The sequence below is a fragment of the Gossypium hirsutum genome, chromosome A02 (genome assembly GCF_007990345.1).
Source record: "Gossypium hirsutum isolate 1008001.06 chromosome A02, Gossypium_hirsutum_v2.1, whole genome shotgun sequence".
NCBI lineage: Eukaryota > Viridiplantae > Streptophyta > Magnoliopsida > Malvales > Malvaceae > Gossypium > Gossypium hirsutum.
In genome coordinates, this window is record NC_053425.1 from 4,866,191 (window position 1) to 4,881,012 (window position 14,822).

The following is a 14,822-nucleotide window of genomic DNA, read 5'->3' on the forward strand; positions in this document are numbered from 1 at the left end:
CCCTTTTATTTCGCTTTCGATTGTTATTAGTTATTTAGAATGGATTTGCAAAAAATAAAAAATAAAGAAATAAAACAAATGAACAAAATCAGAAAAAAGAAAGAAATGACAAAGAAACGAAGAAAACAATTCAAAATCAACTTTTTTCTTTTATCTTGATTTTATTTGATTTCAATATCTGTGTATTCGTAAAAAAAGTAGAAGACCAATACAATCGTTTCATTCGGCCTTTTATAGCCGATTTAAAAAAAGAAATTAAATTTCTTCTTTTGTCGTTTTGTTGTTTGGACTGTTCATTGTTCTTGCAGGAGGTCTGACGCGCGTGAAGGGCTAGTGATAGGCGAACGGTGGCGGCGAGCATGCGAGGAGGTGCCTGGCAGAGCACGCGACGCTGGGAGTGGTAGGCGAGGAGGCATGCGGCGCAAAGAAAAACCAAGGTTTTCTGCTGCTAAAATTTTAGTTTCCTGGGCTAGGATTTTTATTTGGGTTTGGGCTTGAGTTTGTAAATGGACTGTTAATTTTGGATTTATTATTTGGGTTATTTTGTTGGTATAGGCCCGGGCAGATTTTGGGCTTTACAATTAGGTATGATCCCATGTATATTATATTTGCTCTTAAGAATCCTTACCCATAATGTATCCATGTTTGTCACCAAACTAAAGTCCAATTTTAAAAGAAATAACATATCTTGATCATGCAACCGTCGAACACCAAGACCACATTTATCTACTGGTCTACATACATCACTCCAACTTACAAGAGCTACCAATCTCCTTTCATTGTTAGAACCCCATAGGAAAGACCGAACTACCTTCTCAATTTCCTTACAAATTGTAATTGGAATTCGAGCTGCTGTCATAAAATAATTTGGAATCGAAAACAAGACCGACTTTACCAACGTGAGCCTTCCAGCGAAGGATAGTTTTCGAGCATCCCAACCATTAAGACAGTTCTGAACTTTATCCAGAACAAAGGAGAAAGTATTCCTCCCAACCCTATGATGAAAAAGCGGTATACCAAGATAAAATCCCAAATCCTCTACTCTAGTGAAACCCAAATTGGTGCTTATTTCATTAGCAACCACCTCTGACACATTGCTTGAAAAAAAAAACCTGTGTCTTTTGTCTATTAACTTTATGGCCAAAGAACCAACAGAAACTCTCCAACACCTTCCTATGGCAGTCTGTTCCTTGACTCGTAGCTCTACCAAAAAGTAAAAGATTGCCGGAAAAAAAGAGATGAGAGATGTCCGGTCCTCGTCGTGAAAGCTTAATTGGTTCCCAAACCCTTTTTTCAGCCTAATTCTCAATAAAATGACCCAGGCGCTCCATGCCAAGAACAAATAAATAGGGAGATAGCGGATCCCCTTGATGCACACCTCTAGATGGGCTAAATTCTTCTGAGAGAGAACCATTCCAGAGTAGTTGTAAAGTAGATGATGAAACATAGTACATAATAGTTCGCACTATTGTTGCCGGCAAACCAACGTCATGCAAAGTATCCTCAAGAAAATCCCACCAGATCCTGTCATACGCCTTCTCAAGATCCACTTTGACTACCATCCACCCTTTTTTACTCTTTGTGGTCTTCATGTAATGAATAATTTCCTGTACTATGATTATATTGTCCGAAATGTTCCGTAAAGCAATAACACTTGATTGGTTTTGCTTAACCAGCGTTTGCATAGCTTGTCGGAGGCGAATTACAATCGTCTTGGTGATTATCTTGTACAATACATTGCACACACTAATGGGACGGAATTGATTGATTGTTTCAGCTCCAAAAAACTTGGGGATAAGCACTAAGAGGGTCTTCTTAACCCTTGGATCCAATCATTCTCCCAAGAAAACATGTTTGACTAGATTAAACACACTGACCCCTACAACCTCCCAATTGGCTTGGTAAAATTTGGCGTGAAAGCCGTCCACCCCAGGTGCCTTAAGAGGATTCATGCTAAAAACAGCCCGACGAACCTCTTCTTTAGTGACCTCAGCCAATAAGTCTGTTATGACATTCGACTTGAGTCTCGAGAAACGCCCACGTACAGGAAAACTCCCTATCAAATAACTATCCACTGTATACAGCTTGGAGAAATAATCTGTCGCATGCCTCCGTAGCATATCGTTATCAAAACATCATTCAGACCCTTCAATTTAGTAGAGCTTCAATTTTATTTTGTCGCCTTCGCTTTACTGTGCGATTGTGAAAAAAAGCAGTGTTTCGATTTCCATTCAAAGGCCATTCACTTTGAGATTTTTGAAACCAAAGTAGTTCTTCCTGATTTAAAATGTGTTCTAACTCAAGTCGAATTTCGGATTCTCTAAAACTAAGTTTAGTGTTGTATCTTCTTTCCAAAGCCCTTTACATCTGCTCAAGTTCTCTCAACTTCATCTTTTTCTTGTCAAAGATATTACCAAACATAGACTTGTTCTAAACCTATATTGACTTCGAAAAAACCTCAAGATTTTGCATAATGCCATTGTCAGAACTCTAACATTTTCAGAACTCTAACCCTTCGCAATACATCCTTGAATTCGGGATGAGACAACCAACTTGCTAGGAAACGAAAAGGTCAAGTTTCATTTTCAACCTTTTCCGGATTCATGGAGACCATCAAGGGACAATGATCAGATTTTAACTTATAAAGGTGTCGAACTATGGTATTAGGAGCAAAAGTTTGCCACTCACTATAGCAGAAAGCCCAACCAAGTCTCGGGAAAAGTTGCCCCTTACTCTACGTAAATTTTGGTCCTCGGAAACCCAAATCAAAGAAACCATGGTTACAAAAAAAAATTCCTAAATCGAGAACATTCGATTTTACTATTAATAGCTCCACATTGGCGTTCATCAGCACTCATAACCACATTGAAGCCACCTGCCAAAATCCAAGGTTCATTAATTCCAGTAGCTAAGAGATCAAGTTCTTCCGATAACTGAGTCCTTAAGCCTGAGTGGGGACTTGCATAAACTGCTGTACATAGGAAAGGTCTGCAGCACCTTCGGTCCCGGATTCGCACATGAATAAATTGAAGATGTGCCTCAAAAAATTCCACACTCGAGCCCTCATTCCACAATAACCAAATGCCACCAGCAAACCCTGTTGCTTCTACTCTAAAAGAGTAATCAAACCCCAAGTTAGCAATCACAACTTCAGCCCGAGCACCACTTATTCTAACTTCAAACATAGCAACGAAATCTAATCTAAACTCTCTAAAATATTCTTTCAACATCTTATTGAAACGTGGATGACCACAACCTTGGAAATTCCAAAACAGAAACCAAAAATCTGCTGTCATAAAATCTAAAATAAAAGGAATAGAGGAAAGCGCTTACCTCGAACTCAAACTCTATCAGCATCCTTCAGAGACTCATCATTTGAAGCATCGCCCACCACCACATCAGCCCCTTTATCAGGGTTTTCACCCACGTGACTATGTAACCCATAGATAATTCCCTCACTGCTTCCACAACCGGTATCGATGGCTCAAAATTAAAATTCGAATAGGGAGGTTCTTGCCCAGTATTTTCCCCCATCTCTCTTCCATTTCGTTCATTTGATTGTTGGCCTGAATTCTCCACTGTACGAATTAAAAAGTTAGAAGGCCTATTTTTCTGGGCACTCGTACCTACTGCGTTCTTCCTTTCACTGGAGGGAAAAATCACTGCCATGTTTTCTCCCCATCTAATTTTGGGCCTGCTGCTTGAAAATGAAATTTCCCCATGTTTTCCCCAAGTAGAATGGGTCTCATCTTAGATCCATCATCAAATGGATTCTTAGCCAGGCTAGAGGAAGGCCGACTAATAGAGTTGATGGTTTCGAAATCTTACGGCCAACTTTCAGCCTACCCTCTAGCATTGGACTCTTCCCCTTATTAAGGGATTTATTCTTGCTCCTATTCCTCCCACTGACATTAACAACAAATTGTCGTTTATTTAAACTTTCTCTCTTATCGTCCTTAATTCGCGCCCTATCGTCCTCTATTTGTACTTTATCAAGCTGAATCGAATCTCCCACATTAATGTCTTGAGCAAAATCCCCCACATCATCGCCCAGATTCTCACATAACAAAACAAATCTAGACCCTTTACTCTCGCCGGCCATCGTATCTCGAGCTGATTTTTTCGGGATCGATCGGACTCCTTTCCTATGCTTCCGTTCAAGTAGCATCCAAGGACCATATCTGCCCTCCTCAACACACTTTGGGCTTGCAGACACCTCCTCCTCCGCATACTGTACCTTCTCCTTATCCGATCTAAAAGAGTAAATCTCTCTACTGTGCCGATATCTTCCACAATCGAAGCATACTACAGGTAAGGACTCGTATTCCACACGTTGGATCCTACCATTAATTAAGATCTTAGACACTAGCGGCTGATCCAAGTTAACATAAATCGCAATTCGGGCAAATTGTCCTCTAGCTCTATTGTCAGTATTCTAATCTATTCTAGCGACCGGGCCAATCACCCACCAATAAATTTTAGTAGACTTGAGGTATACATCCCTTCTGGTAAGCCAGGGAGCCTAACCCAAACCAACAGATTGTTGGGTTGCGCTTGGTCAGTTGAGAAGCTCCGTGACCATGGCCTAACCATTAAGTAATGACAAAAGATTGTCCACGGTTCTCCCGAAATTGTAGCAATGTATTCACTCTCGTTTTGAAAACGAACAGAAAAAAATCATTCTCCAAGTCAAGGGCCTTTAATGCTTGATTCGTTTTTCATATCACTTGGAGTTTATTCGACATGGCGTGGTAAGAAATCTTTCGACCCAGAAGTTTCACAATCACTGTCTTGGCCATTCGCTGGGCAATGAAATTATGAACACGTTCAGAGAAAGTAATTGAAGGTATGCCATCAATCACCTCCTTTGAAACATCACCATCATTCAACTTGAAATCTTCCTTATCCTTAGAAGGTCCATAGATCTCAACCTGGCCTAATACCGTCCTACCCTGCTCATCCATAATAGGATCATTAGGATTAAGAGGTTCATTCGACCTCATTCGGATTTTCTTTGTAGCGCGTCCCAAAGAAACACCAGAGACCAAAACTCCGTCGGACATGCTTTTTTTACTGCTCTTACATCTCTTTTAATTTTATAACTATTTTCCTGTTTTTAATTATAATTCCATAATTTTATAATATAACTAACATATATTGTAATTTTATAAATATTATTAATTTTTTAAGGTTTTATAATGCATGGTTTAATTTTGTAAAATTTAATATATTATAAAATATTATTTAAAATTTCGGAGCATGGGACCAAGCAGCTATCATCGGTCTTATCGTTTTCGACGTGGCTGATTACCATCCGCATTACTGATAAACAAATTTCCATGCTTTTTAACTTCATTTGTCATTCTCAGAAAATTTCAAATGCTTTTGTTACATTAAAACGGAAGGAACAAAACACAGTGAAAAAATGGTGGTCACCAGTGGAGCTGAAGTTCATGATGATTCCAACAACTACGACAGAGAAAAAGAACTGAAAGCATTCGACAATTCAAAAGCCGGTGTCAAAGGTCTGGTAGATGCTGGAATCACTAAGGTTCCTCGTATGTTCATCCGTTCAGACATTTCATCGAACACTTTAGAGACAACCAAGAAAACCCAATACAATATTCCAGTTATTGATCTACAAGGGATCGAAGATGATCCACGGCGGCATAAAGAGATCAGTGACCAAGTCAGGCATGCATCAGAGACATGGGGCTTCTTCCAGATTGTCAACCATGGAATACCTGTAAGTGTTCTTGAAGAGATGAAAGATAGGGTTCGAAGATTTTTCGAGCAAGATATTGAGGTGAAGAAAAAGTATTACGTAAGAGAATCGGGAAGCAGGTTTAGATATCAGAGCAACTTTGACTTGTATACAGCTCCATTTGCGAACTGGAGAGATACCTGTTTCTGCATGATGGCTCCTGATCCTCCCCAGCCTCAAGAATTGCCTGAGGTGTTGAGGTATGTTTATTAATTCCTTCATATATTAATTTTTGGGTCAACTACATTAATAAGTCACTTAACTATGTGATAAACCCAATTCCTTCAAATTACAACATACAATTATATTGAATAGAAAAGTATACTTTTAAATAAAAAGTTAAATTCTGATTTTGATTTTGATCCCTCCATTATGATTAAATTTAGATTTTAGTTTTTATATTTTAATTTAATATTTTAATTGACTATAGTTAACAATGTTAGCTATTTGAATTAATTAATAATATTATAAAAGTAAAAGAATTTGTAAAATTAAAGTACATAGATTAAATCTTAAATTTGACATAGTAGAAGGACCAAAACTGCAATTTAACCAAAGTAAATGACTTGATTAATTTTATATTTTAAAGCTTTTATTATTAAACTAACCCTTGGATTGCAGAGATATTCTAGTGAAATACACGAAGGAAGTAATGAGATTGGGGAGTTGTTTATTTAAAGTATTGTCCGAAGCTCTTGGACTAAGCTCAAATCACCTGGAGGAGATGGGATGTGCCGAGGGACTTGCAGTCCTAAGCCATTACTATCCGCCATGTCCCGAACCCGAACTGACCTTCGGCACGAGCAAGCACTCCGACAATGACTTCCTAACGGTGCTTTTACAAGACCAAATTGGGGGCTTGCAAGTGCTTTATGAAGATCAATGGCTCGATGTTCCTCCGGTGCCTGGTGCCTTGGTGGTTAATGTTGGAGATCTTTTACAGGCAAGTCTCACTTTCTAATTATTCTAGTTTCCCCCACACTTGGATGTCATCATTTTTATATTTATAGTAAATTTTTATCTCTACGAATATTAAATCCTTTAATGATTTTGGGTTCACGATTTAATAACATCAATTCAATTGGGTAATTGGGTAATAATGAAAATACTCTTACTTTATAAAATAAATTATAGGGTAAATTATAATAGAGGTCACTCAACTATGTTTTTTTTCTTTTTTAGTCACACAACTATAAAAAGTTACAAGATGGTCATCCAACTATTCAATTTTTTTTTTGTCACCAGCTAGCTAACTTAGAAATAGAAACACTCAAAAATCCAAGATAGTTAGGTGACCCAAAAAGATAAAATTGAATAATTGTGTGATTATTTTATAATTTTTTATAGTTGAGTGACCAAAAAATGAAAAAAGAAACCATAATTGGGTGACTTTTATTATAGTTTACCTTAAATTATATTAGTCTAGGAGTATTTTTATCATTTCATATCTTTTATATAGAAAAATACATATAAATACACATAATAAGATTTGAGCCTAAGTTTATAGTTTTCTAACATTTACCTTTTACCATTTAAACAAAGTATGATTTATTAATTATATTAATTTTTTATAAATATACTTATTACATTATTCAATGAAGAAAATAAAGTAATACTAACCTCTATTGAGTCAAGTAGGAAGGAACTTGGTACCAACTAAAACAAAATATTAGTTTTGGGTCTTGTGAACGAAGAATGACTTTAAGAAAGCTTTCCCTTTATTTGAGGATCAACTCGATGCAATTCAAAATAAATCGGGATATAATGTGCTTATCAGATGCCAAAAGGTATTAGACCAAAAAGATAGTTCACATTTTTGTATCTATAAAATTAGAGGTTTAGTATATGTTATTTCATCGGATAAATTACATGAAACAACTGAATTAAACTCTGAGTTGGTCTGCATTCACTTCATTCGTTTGTGATTTAATAGCTTATAACAAATGACAAGTTCAAAAGCGTGGAGCACAGAGTTTTGGCAAACCGTGAAGGACCAAGAGTATCAGTGGCAAGTTTTTTCACCACAGGCTTATTACCAACTTCAAGGGTTTATGGACCCATTAAAGAGCTGCTCTCTCAACACAATCCTCCACTTTACAGGCAAACCACAGTTAAAGACTATGTTTCCTACATTTATCAACATGGTCTTGACGGAACTTCTCCCCTTCATCTCTTTAGGCTCTGAAAAAATTTTCGCCCCTAAACTTGTGAGTTGCAGAAGACATAATGGTGTTCTTAGTTACTTATCATTGCAGCTATTATCGTTTTTTGACGTGGCTCATTTCCATCCACTCTTCTGGTGAATAAATTTTCCTATTTGGTATTTTCATGGGGCTGCTTTAGTTAAAGGAACAAAAAGAACCCGACAAAAATGGTGGTTGAACTAATTTAAAATATAAAACCTGATGATTTAATTGGAATATTTTTAAATTTTAGTTAATAATTTGATGAAGTAAGATGTAACATTAGATAATTATGGATTGAACTAAATTTAGTTTCATTATCCTATAGGATATATATGGAGCTAAAATTAAATCATCCATAAATTTTGAATTGATTTGTTTTGGATGTAGGGTGGAATGGGGTAAATTTTCTTTTTAAACAGTGGTTATGGAGCTGTTTTAATTATTAATTCACCTATTTCGCTCTTTTCAATAATTATGGAATAGAGGTGGATTTGTCATCGCTACATATGCTCAATACATCTCAACGCATCAAAATATAATTCGGGTTTTTCTTATCTTAATAAAAAGATGTCTAAATATAGAAAAGAGGTTGTAGTTAAATTTGAATTTGTTGATTATCATTAAGAAAAAAAAAGTTGAAAATGGAATTATTAATTAAGTGAAAAGCTTATCCGAAATCCATAATGTAATTTAAGCACTAATCTGTTGCTTTTAAAAATACAAAAAAAAAAGAGAAAAAAAGAATATTGTCAATAAATGCAAAAAAAAAAAGATCATTAATATTTATTTCATTCAAATAAAATTTCAAAGTATCTCTTAAAAAACCATTAAATTTTAATTAAAATCTGAATAAATTTTTAATATTTAATTATAAAATAAAAGAACATAGATCAATTTTTCAATCTAAAATAAATTTTTTCAAAGTACAAATAAAAATAAAATATTAAAAAACTTAAAATATAATTCAAACAATAAAGGGTAAATTATGCTATTAGTCTTTGTACTTTATAAAATTTTTGGATTTAATCTTTGTACTTTAATTAGTCATTTTTAGTCCTTATACTTTTCAAATTTTAAAATTCTAATCCTCAAATGATAACTTTTAAATTCATTAAGTTCTACATTTCCAAAATTTGATGCAACTAGCATGATATTATCATATGTGCAATATTACGGTACTTTGTTATTTTCACATATTACTTACTAAAAATGTAGTTACTGGATCAATGGTTGTAATTTATGTCAAGATTGAAATTTTAAATTCAAAAAAGTTTAGGGACTCAGAATGATCTAATTGAAGAATATGGACTAAAGCTTTAACTGTATACATAATACAAGACTAGTAATTTTAACCTAACGGAACCAATTGCTAGTGTTTGGGTCAAGACTAAAATTTCAAAGCTTGAAAATTACAGGGACTAAAGAAGAAGTTAACCAACAATAAACCTTAAAAGCGTTATTAACACGTAAGAATAGTGGCGTAAGACATCATTAAAAATTGAGTATAAAGTTACTTAGCCCATTAAAATTGAGAGTTGAGCTCAGGGGGGAGTTAGGTAGTTGAAACTGTTGAAACCTTGAAATTGAAAATGGAAAGTGACAATTTTTTTGTTCGGTATTTTATCATTACCATTTCCATTATTGTCAAGTGTCAACAAAACCTGTTTATTATTATTATTATTATTATTATTATTTGCGTATCAAATTAATGTCCATAATAATTTTTTCTAGTTGGTCAAGTTGCTTGTTCGACTTGTTAATGCTGCCCTTCTTGTTATTGTTCCTTTTGTATTCTCTGGGTTTCTTCAAAATTCTTAATTTAAAAAATTTTATCATCTAATCTGCCGATTTCAGTTTCTGGGTCTTTTTTATTTCTCTTAAAAACAACTTCTTCTTTTTTCCTTTTTTTTTTTTATGAGCTATGGAGATCTAGTGAAAATTGTTCTTTGGATTTGGAGGTAAAAGTAAAAAATGAGAGCAATTCCTGGAAGTCCAGGGACTTTGACTAGCCTATTCTTGAGGATTATGCAGTGTGTTTTTGCAGCTGGTTCAATTGCTTCCATGTCTACAACTTCAAACTTCTTCAATTTCACTGCTTTCTGGTATTTTCCCTTTTCCTCTTTTCCTGTTCTTCCATTTTGGGTATGATTTTTCTGGGGCTATGCTCCTTTGCTTTTGCTTTTTAATTTCTATTTTGTGTTGTGAAGTTGAAGCTCATGTTAGGTGTGAGAATCCTTTTCATGGTTTTTGTTCATTTTGCAAAATTTGGTTAGGCATATTTGAACTGGCCGGCTGTATTTAACTTTTGTTTTGATGCTGTACCAAAGATCTGATTTAATGAATGGATTCTCTCCTTGAGGTTGACTAATAAAGGCAGTGCTATACATATATATATGTATGTATGTATATGTTTGTTTGTTTATATTAATTTGTGAGGTTGAAAATATATGCTTTTCTTGCTGTTTATGGTAACAGTGAGTTGAATTATTTTGTTCAGAAATGAGTTGCATTTTTCTGTAAATCAGTATAATCTAACTGAAAAAATAGGAATTTTTTTGATGAATTTGATACTATGTTAGTCGGACTTGTGGCGACACTTGTTTTATCCAAGTTTTTCCATGCATTTAGAGAATCATACTTCAATAGCCATATCTGAATCCGAATTTGTGTCGGGCAGTTTTGGGGAAACCGAAGAGTTCGGGTTACATAGCCAATGCATTCTTATCAAACTGTTGAATTTATGAAAAAAGGAGAAGGCAGACTGCAAACCATATGTGTAACTTTCCAGATTCAAGTAATTTTGTATTAGGACAATTATGGAATTCGGGTTTTCTTTAGGGTTTATATTTGATGCATGGACAGATACTAGGTAGACATGGATTAGAGAAAAGAAACGGAAGACAGAAATTACTTTATTCGTTGTGGCAGATTCTAGTATGTTAGGCTAAATAAGGGATGATATATCTGCTTATGCTTTTGTTTAGATCTTCTTCATGTATCCTTTGTATCCGTCAGGGACGGTGTTAGGATCAAGTATATGACAACAAGATTATGCTTTGTGAAGTTACGAGCTGAGTTAAAATATAGTAAGGTTTAAGTTTATGATAATAAAACCTTCATCATCTTTTGGAACCATAGCAGGGAGATATTAATGCTAAGACTTCTCATTGTGGATCTTGTTTTATGGCTTAAACAAGTTAGCTACCAGATATGTAAATAGTTCATGCAATGAATTCTACTTTTTTTAATGTATTAAATTCAAGTGCTGAAAGTTTTGTTTGAGTTACTAATCCTTGTGAACAAAGATATTGAATCTTAGCTGCATATTTGTGGTTCATCGAGTCTTCATGGTCCATTCCTATATTTCCCCGCTTTACTCATTTGTAAAGAAGTTCAAATCCATTACTTAGACTCGAATGTGAGTGTCGGATATAATGGCTTTTTAATTATTTATAAGCTTTTCTAAAGTATTTCAAGGGTCTTTTGAGGGTTATATCTCTGTACTGATATCCTCAATGCAACGTGTTTATAATTGGATAACTCTTTAACGGTTTGCTTGTGCAGCTACCTTATTGCTTCAATGGGATTGCAAGTTGTGTGGAGCTTTGCACTTGCGATATTAGACGGAATTGCCTTGGTGAAAAAGAAGGTCCTCCATAATCCGGTTTTAGTCAGCCTTTACGTTGTCGGAGATTGGGTCAGCCTCTTTTCAAACTTCAAACCCTCTTGATATTTTTTACTGCCAATGAAAACTCAAAACTTGTATCAAATTTTACACAGGTGACCGCTTTGTTGTCTTTGGCTGCCGCATCTTCCTCAGGCGGCATTGCCGTATTATATTTCAATGACTTGGGAAGTTGTGGACTCGGAGAAGAGTGCCAAAAATATCAATTGGCAGTTGCCTTAGCTTTCCTTGGTTGGGTAGCAGTTTCTATATCATCCTTAATCATGCTATGGCTATTTGCGGCCGGTTAAACCGGTTGTTGTACAGGCTCTCGGTCTTCTTCCACGCTCCAAGAAACTGTTAGTCTTAGAAATTTTGATTGTTTATACCGTCCATAGAAAAAGAAAAAGGGTTGATTGTAGTTATACTCAAGCAGCATTATTTTATTCCCTTATAGGTACCATTTTTTGTTTCTGGTCTGGTAAATAAAAACATCAAATTTGTGGATATAGAAAGTAAATAGATAGGGGAAGTTTCCTCCTTTAAGTGCAAACAAGTTGGGTTACCTGAAGAACTAATTGTTCTGAATTCTGGGTTGAATTCAGTTGATTCATGCAATCACTAATATAGGTTTAAGGTTCGGGCTTTAGTATCTGCAGTCTTTTTTCTCAATTCTTGTATCATAACTTCTTTTATAATACAGATTAGACAACATTTAATTTTTAAATTCAATTTTTATAATGACGTGATTGCTTTGAGATTATCATATTATCATTTAATTTTTTATAATTTTTTAAATGATAATATGACACAATATAAAAATATCACATCATCATCATATTTATTCTTCTGTAATTGGAGATGGGATAAGGGAGAACATTATCATATTTCTGCATATCATGTGAAATTTAGTGGTGAATTGGTTGCCCAGTCATGCTCAAGCCAACATGCTTAGAATGCAAGGCATGAAAGTTAACTTTTCCCTTTTCGATAACTTGCTGAAAAAAAAAATTGCATTATTTACATTTTCTTTTACTAATATGATTTTTATTTTTTTTAGTTAAATTTGACCCTCAACTTTTTAAAAAGAATCAAATTTAATCATCAATCTTTCAAAAGAAGAGTCAATTTGTTATTTTTAAATGGAAATACCAATTAAAGTATTAAGATTTTAAACATAACAGCCTGTATGACAATTCACATGTATTTCATGCTTTTTTTATATAATTTTTATAATTTTTTTAATATCTTTAAATTATTTATGAATGTGAATATAAAACAAGTAGTGTCATGCCAACATGAAATACATGCAAACTAACATGTGGGTTGACATGCCAATCTCATTAAAAGATTAATGTCTTATTCCTTATTTTCGTTAAAATAAAACAACTCGACTTTTTTAAAAGTTAAAATTTGACTAAAAATAATAAAACCTAAATTGACAAAAGACGTAAACGTTAAGGGTTAAATTTATCATTATACCAAAATAAATCAATTAAAATTTAATTTTTTTAAACAAGATAATTCTAATAAAAAAGCCAATGATAAAAGTTTTCTATAAAAAAAACATAAATAAATAATTACTTAATGTAATTTATTTAGTTAATTAATTTATTTTAATTTTATTTCACATTATATTATCCTTTAAAGATTTCACCTTTAAATTTTAAAAATTTACATTTATCAAACTAACTATTTTTTTTCAATTGTTTTATTTAACATTATATTATCTTTTAAATATTTAGCCTTTAAAATTTTAAAATTTAGATTTATCAAACAACTTAACTATATTTTGTTTTTAACTTTATATAATATATTAAATAGATTTTATAATCTTTTAATATTTAATTTATCAAAGCTGAATATATTTTTATGTATTTATATAATTTATATCCTTGTTAGTTGCCCTTTCATTCTGTTAGATTGTATGCTTTGTATCATCATTTCTAAGAGTAAATGCAATGCCAAACCTTAGTACAAGATATATTGGATTTAATGCTCTACCCCACAACCATACATCATTCATCCTCAACCATCCTTTACAATAGGGGAAGTTAGAATATTTTTTAAGTCCCAAAATTAAAATATAAATTTTCGAGGAGGTTATGGTATGATTTTATCATTATATTTATTTATAATTTTATAAATTTTAAAAAAGATAAAGGAGCAAATTTTTTTTTTTTTTGAAGGTCAAGGTTACTGTATGCTCCTTTTACCTTTACCCTTGCTTTATGATTAATACTGTTTTCTTACAGTATCACACATAATTTAGAATTTAATTGATAAGAATACGGATGGTAAATAAACCTTAAACCTCGAACATGCATTCCATAGAGAGAGTTTTTTTTTTTTTTAAATTGGGTTCTAAGATAAGATGAAACGAATCAGTTTATTGTTAAAATTTTCGAGGTCCGATTGAGATCAAAGTTTAGGAAAAATTCATCTTGCTCTGTTAAGATATATTTGCAAAATACATCTGTTTTAATTTTATAACTATTTTCATGTTTTTAATTATAATTTCTAATTTTATAATCATTTCTAACATATATTGTAATTTTATAAATTTTATTGTTTTTATAAGGTTTTATAATACATGGTTTAATTTTGTAAATTTTAATATATATTATAAAATATTATTTAAAATTTCAAAATAGGTCAAGATAGGATATTTTAGGGTTGGGACTTGGGATGAGTTTTTTTAAATAAAGTCGAGTTCTTGATGGGTTAGGCGAGCGGTATAAAAATCAAATCAAGGTCGGAACGAAAAAAAAACCTCCCAGACTTGCCTTGTTGCCATCGCTAGATAAGAGATAATATCTCTCATGTGTAATTTAATCATATGCTAAACATAAAACTCGGTAATAGGTGAAAAGTCTCAACCACACATCAAAATAACATAAATTACACACTGATAAACCATAAATGTAACATATTTTAATCCCATTCTTAAAGCGTTAATGGATGATTAATGATGTAAATTAGTGAATTTGATGCTCTTAATCCCTTAAATTCATGTTCCTATACTTAGGAGAGCATTTGGGAGCAAAAAGGAGCGAAAAATGGGCCAAAATCAAAGTTTTCAGGACCCACATGGGCAGGCCACACGCCCATGTTCCAGCCCGTGTCCATACGCTCCCTGTTTCCCAAACACGCTGAAAAAAGTCAATTTTTAGGGTTTTTGAGCATTCAAAAGTCTATAAATACATAC

General features: G+C 33.4%; 2 protein-coding genes across 3 annotated transcripts; both read left to right on the top strand.

Annotated features, from left to right (window-relative positions):
- The first annotated feature begins 4,076 nt into the window (after positions 1–4,076).
- LOC107924285 (1-aminocyclopropane-1-carboxylate oxidase homolog 1) lies at positions 4,077–8,087 on the top strand. Of its 2 annotated transcripts, none has more exons than XM_016854647.2 (4): positions 4,077–4,311; positions 5,370–5,964; positions 6,386–6,707; positions 7,698–8,087. In XM_016854647.2, exons 2-4 carry the CDS (start codon positions 5,426–5,428, stop codon positions 7,947–7,949), a joined length of 1,113 nt encoding a protein of 370 aa, XP_016710136.1. In that variant the 5' UTR covers positions 4,077–4,311; positions 5,370–5,425; the 3' UTR covers positions 7,950–8,087. The 2 variants fall into 2 exon arrangements, with proteins under 2 accessions (XP_016710136.1, XP_016710135.1); XM_016854646.2 differs by lacking the exon at positions 4,077–4,311 and adding an exon at positions 4,466–4,846.
- A 1,358-nt stretch (positions 8,088–9,445) lies between these two features.
- LOC107923145 (CASP-like protein 5B3) lies at positions 9,446–12,341 on the top strand. Its single transcript, XM_016853359.2, has 3 exons — positions 9,446–10,052; positions 11,515–11,647; positions 11,731–12,341. Exons 1-3 carry the CDS (start codon positions 9,922–9,924, stop codon positions 11,923–11,925), a joined length of 459 nt encoding a protein of 152 aa, XP_016708848.1. The 5' UTR covers positions 9,446–9,921; the 3' UTR covers positions 11,926–12,341.
- The last annotated feature ends 2,481 nt before the right edge of the window (positions 12,342–14,822 follow it).

Coding starts and splice junctions, on each gene's coding strand:
- LOC107924285 (XM_016854647.2), top strand. CDS start 5,426: ATGGTGGTCACCAGTGGAGCTGAAGTTCATGATGATTCCAACAACTAC. Junction 5,965..6,385: donor GAATTGCCTGAGGTGTTGAG/GTATGTTTATTA, acceptor CTTGGATTGCAG/AGATATTCTAGTGAAATACA. Junction 6,708..7,697: donor ATGTTGGAGATCTTTTACAG/GCAAGTCTCACT, acceptor GTGATTTAATAG/CTTATAACAAATGACAAGTT.
- LOC107923145 (XM_016853359.2), top strand. CDS start 9,922: ATGAGAGCAATTCCTGGAAGTCCAGGGACTTTGACTAGCCTATTCTTG. Junction 10,053..11,514: donor TTCAATTTCACTGCTTTCTG/GTATTTTCCCTT, acceptor TTGCTTGTGCAG/CTACCTTATTGCTTCAATGG. Junction 11,648..11,730: donor TTTACGTTGTCGGAGATTGG/GTCAGCCTCTTT, acceptor AATTTTACACAG/GTGACCGCTTTGTTGTCTTT.